The sequence below is a fragment of the Peromyscus californicus genome, unplaced genomic scaffold (assembly GCF_007827085.1).
Source record: "Peromyscus californicus insignis strain IS unplaced genomic scaffold, ASM782708v3 Scaffold_6__1_contigs__length_162567912, whole genome shotgun sequence".
NCBI lineage: Eukaryota > Metazoa > Chordata > Mammalia > Rodentia > Cricetidae > Peromyscus > Peromyscus californicus.
Window position 1 is genome coordinate 83,963,301 of NW_026294584.1, and position 3,552 is coordinate 83,966,852.

The 3,552-nt window shown below is 38.5% G+C and overlaps 1 gene segment (V, D, J or C); it reads left to right on the forward strand.

Annotated features, from left to right (window-relative positions):
• Nucleotides 1-1,753: 1,753 nt before the first annotated feature.
• On the forward strand, nucleotides 1,754-2,592 carry LOC128099601 (Ig kappa chain V-II region 26-10-like). The segment is given in 2 exon segments: nucleotides 1,754-1,802; nucleotides 2,192-2,592. Coding segments are annotated over 2 exon segments (450 nt in total).
• The last annotated feature ends 960 nt before the right edge of the window (nucleotides 2,593-3,552 follow it).

Genomic DNA, 3,552 nt, shown 5'->3' on the forward strand with positions numbered 1-3,552 from the left:
CCACAATCTCTTACCTTAGTGAGAACAAATATGACAAAGAGAAAATGGATACATTTCTAGATGATGGCTGTGTCTGGGTATTCAGCTAAAATTCCCACTGTGGCCCATGAATTTAATTCTTTGAATCTATGAGACAAGAATTTGAACGCTTCTAGATCAGACAACTTGGGTGACCATCAGGTTCTCCTGTACCCTAACCTTGTCCTATCTGAGCTTACAAAGAACTGAGAAAGGCTCCTTTGCTCTCAACGTCAACCCCACAATGGCCTGTATCAAAGGGCACATAAATTCAGTTACAAGCAGAAAGAACTTTTCAAAGTTAAAAATGTATTGTATTGCAGATCTTTATGAAAGCAGTAGATACAACATAAATTCTTGCCATTCTAGTCTGTGAGATTTTTATTAATTCCATTAAAGCTTGAAATTTCACCATGTATATTCATTATATGTGGTACATAAAGATGTGGGACAATGTAAGATGAATTGCTAAATGGTCTTATTAATAAAAACCTGGAGCCAGATACTGGGGGAAAAACTGAGAGGTCAGAAAAGCAGAAAGAAGCCAGTAATGTTCTTACCACTTGGAAATCCTCAGCCAAAGAGACCTACTTCTTGTATACCCACACCTATATGCCTGTCTGTTCTGCATCTCACTTCCTTTCTCTGCCCAGCTATATCACTTCCTGTCTGTTTGTACAGACCTGTAGACCTCTATGGTTAGTGCTGGGATTAAAAGTGTATGTCACCATGCCTGTTCCCAGTGAGGCATTGAACTCACAGAAATTTGGATGAATCTCTGCCTCCCAAATGCTAGGATTAAAGGCATGTGCTACCATTGTCTGACTTCTATGTTTAATATAGTGGCTGACTTTTTCCTCTGATCTCATATAAGCTTTATTAGGGTGCCCAAAATATTGGGAGTTACAATATATCACGACACCCATGAGCTATCCTCTGCCCTTCATGTGTGTGCTATCCAATACACATGCCTGCACAAACACACAAACACATGATAAATAAATAAATAAATATAAAAATGTCACTCCACTGAAGTATAATTGCTGCATAAAATTAATTATATAAATATTCAATGCATACAAAACAAATGAATCAAAATTTACCTGTGAAATACCATTACCCGCAAACACCAGAGACCCATCCCTCACTTCAAAGTTCCCCCAAACATATTTCCTATGATGATTATTTTTAATATCTATCACTGTTACATTTTCATGCTAAATACTTAAGATATAGCTTCCTAGTATTTTTTTTTAATTTTTGTGTTTACGTGGAGATAAATTCAATGGACCACAGGAAAGAAATCTCCTAACTTCTAGATTAAATATTCTTAAATGACAGTATTTTTCCTGTAAAATTGATGAAAGAGGAGCAAAAGCATAGTTATTCAACTCATAGAGAATGATTGAATATACACGTCTTTATCGTTACTCCTTCCAGTGTTTCTTTAATGATGAACTTATTGAATTCTGGTGCAGCCCAAATTGATAGTTTTTAGCATGTTCTTTTCCTATCAACCATTACATTTAGTCAAAAAAATCTTGACATGGAAGATATTTTATGTGAATTTTACAGTCACTAGAAGCATACACGACTCTTCCCTCTATCTATATTAGATCACTAACCCTGGCCTTTGCATATTGCTCCCTAGGGAGGACACACCCTTGGTAGCCTGAGATAAAAGCTGAGCTGTCACCTTGCAGTGACTAATCAGTCTCCTAGATTTCCTTTCAAAATGAAGTTGACTATTCTGATGTTGTTGCTGCTGTTGTTCTTGATTCCTGGTAAGGACAGGGGGAAGTGAGTAAGGAAGATAGGAAGAGAGGATAAGCCTTTGGTTCCACTGATCATCACATGTATTCTATCCATGTATGAAAGGACAGGTATTATCTTCCAGGATGGGGCCTTTGAGGTTTACATCTGTGACAGTGAGGTACTGATTGGGCAGAACCTGTGCTATAGTAACTATTATGACACAGATGGTGTGGGATGGTAAAATTTATTCCTAGAAAACTGTTCTCAGTTCACTTGTTTTGTTAGAAAGGGAATTTTAGTGTATAAAGAATTGTGTGTAAAAAGAAATATAAGAGCTGAAATAAATATCAAAAAAGAAACTACAGAGATTGTTTATAAAGTTTTTTGATAACCTTGTACTTCTCTCTCATTATTTCAGCTTCCAGGGGTGATGTTGTGATGACCCAAACTCCACTGGCCCTGCCTGTCAGTCTTGGAGATCAAGCCTCTATCTCTTGCAGATCTAGTCAGAGCCTTGTACATAGTAACGGAAACACCTATTTGAATTGGCTCCTGCAGAAACCAGGCCAGTCTCCACAGCTCCTGATATACAGGGTTTCCACCCGATTTTCTGGGGTCCCAGACAGGTTCAGTGGCAGTGGGTCAGGCACAGATTTCACACTCAAGATCAGCAGAGTGGAGCCAGAGGATTTAGGAGTTTATTACTGCATGCAAGCTACACATGTTCCTCCCACAGTGATGCAGACCCTAACAAATACATCCTTTCTTGGGGTAACCCAGCTGCCAAATAAGTTATTTTTCTGTGAGAGAAAGAGATGATGAGGAACTCCTGATTATGGGTTTCAGTTGAGGGCACTGGAGCATGAGTGCCTTGTCTATACCTCACTGGTCATCCATTTCTGGCCTCGACAGCTACAATAACAAAGATATTGCATCTGCCTCAGAAGAATAACAAATGGGAACCTTCTCAGCAACCAGGAATGATGGGGATAAGGCTGAGTAAAAACCCATTCTGATCCAATGTTCCTTATTGACATTTGTTGCTCAAAATTATCCAGTAAAGAAGACAGAAAATGAAGATTTATTCCTTGGTTAACTGTCTCCTTAAGGACACAATTAATTTATTTGTAACATTTTGTGCTTTTGATTTAAATTTCATTTTGTTAGTATAGATATTACATATCCTTCACTTTTTTGTTTACTATTATTGTAAGGTATATTCATCAACTCCTTAAATTTCAGACTATCTTAACTCATGAAGTATTTCTTTTCTGACAAGAAAATGGTTCTTCTTATCTCAATTTAGCTGTTCTATGCTGTGGATATCGCTCTGTATAAATAAACACTGATTGGCCGGTAGCCAGACAGGAAGTATAGGCGGGACTAACAGAGAGGAGAATTGAGGGAACGGAAAGGCAGAGGGAGAGACTGCCTGGAGCCGCTCCCAGGACAAGCAAGATGTAAGGTACCAGTAAGCCACAAGCCACGTGGCAAAGTATAGATTATTAGAAATGGGCTAAATATAAGAGTAAGAGCTAGACAATGATAGTCCTGAGCTAATGGCCAAGCAGTTTAAATAATGTTGGGGCTTATTTACTGGAACATAGCAGTTTATCAGTGGCTACAGGCAGAAGAGAATGGCACACCTTTCCCTAATAGCCTTTAACTGCTAGTAGCAGTTCATGAGTAGTGAACATTCATCATCCCCTCTTGCATACAAGATGAAAAGGTGTTGTGTCCATCTTCTTGCAATCATACACAGGTAACCACAGCAATGAG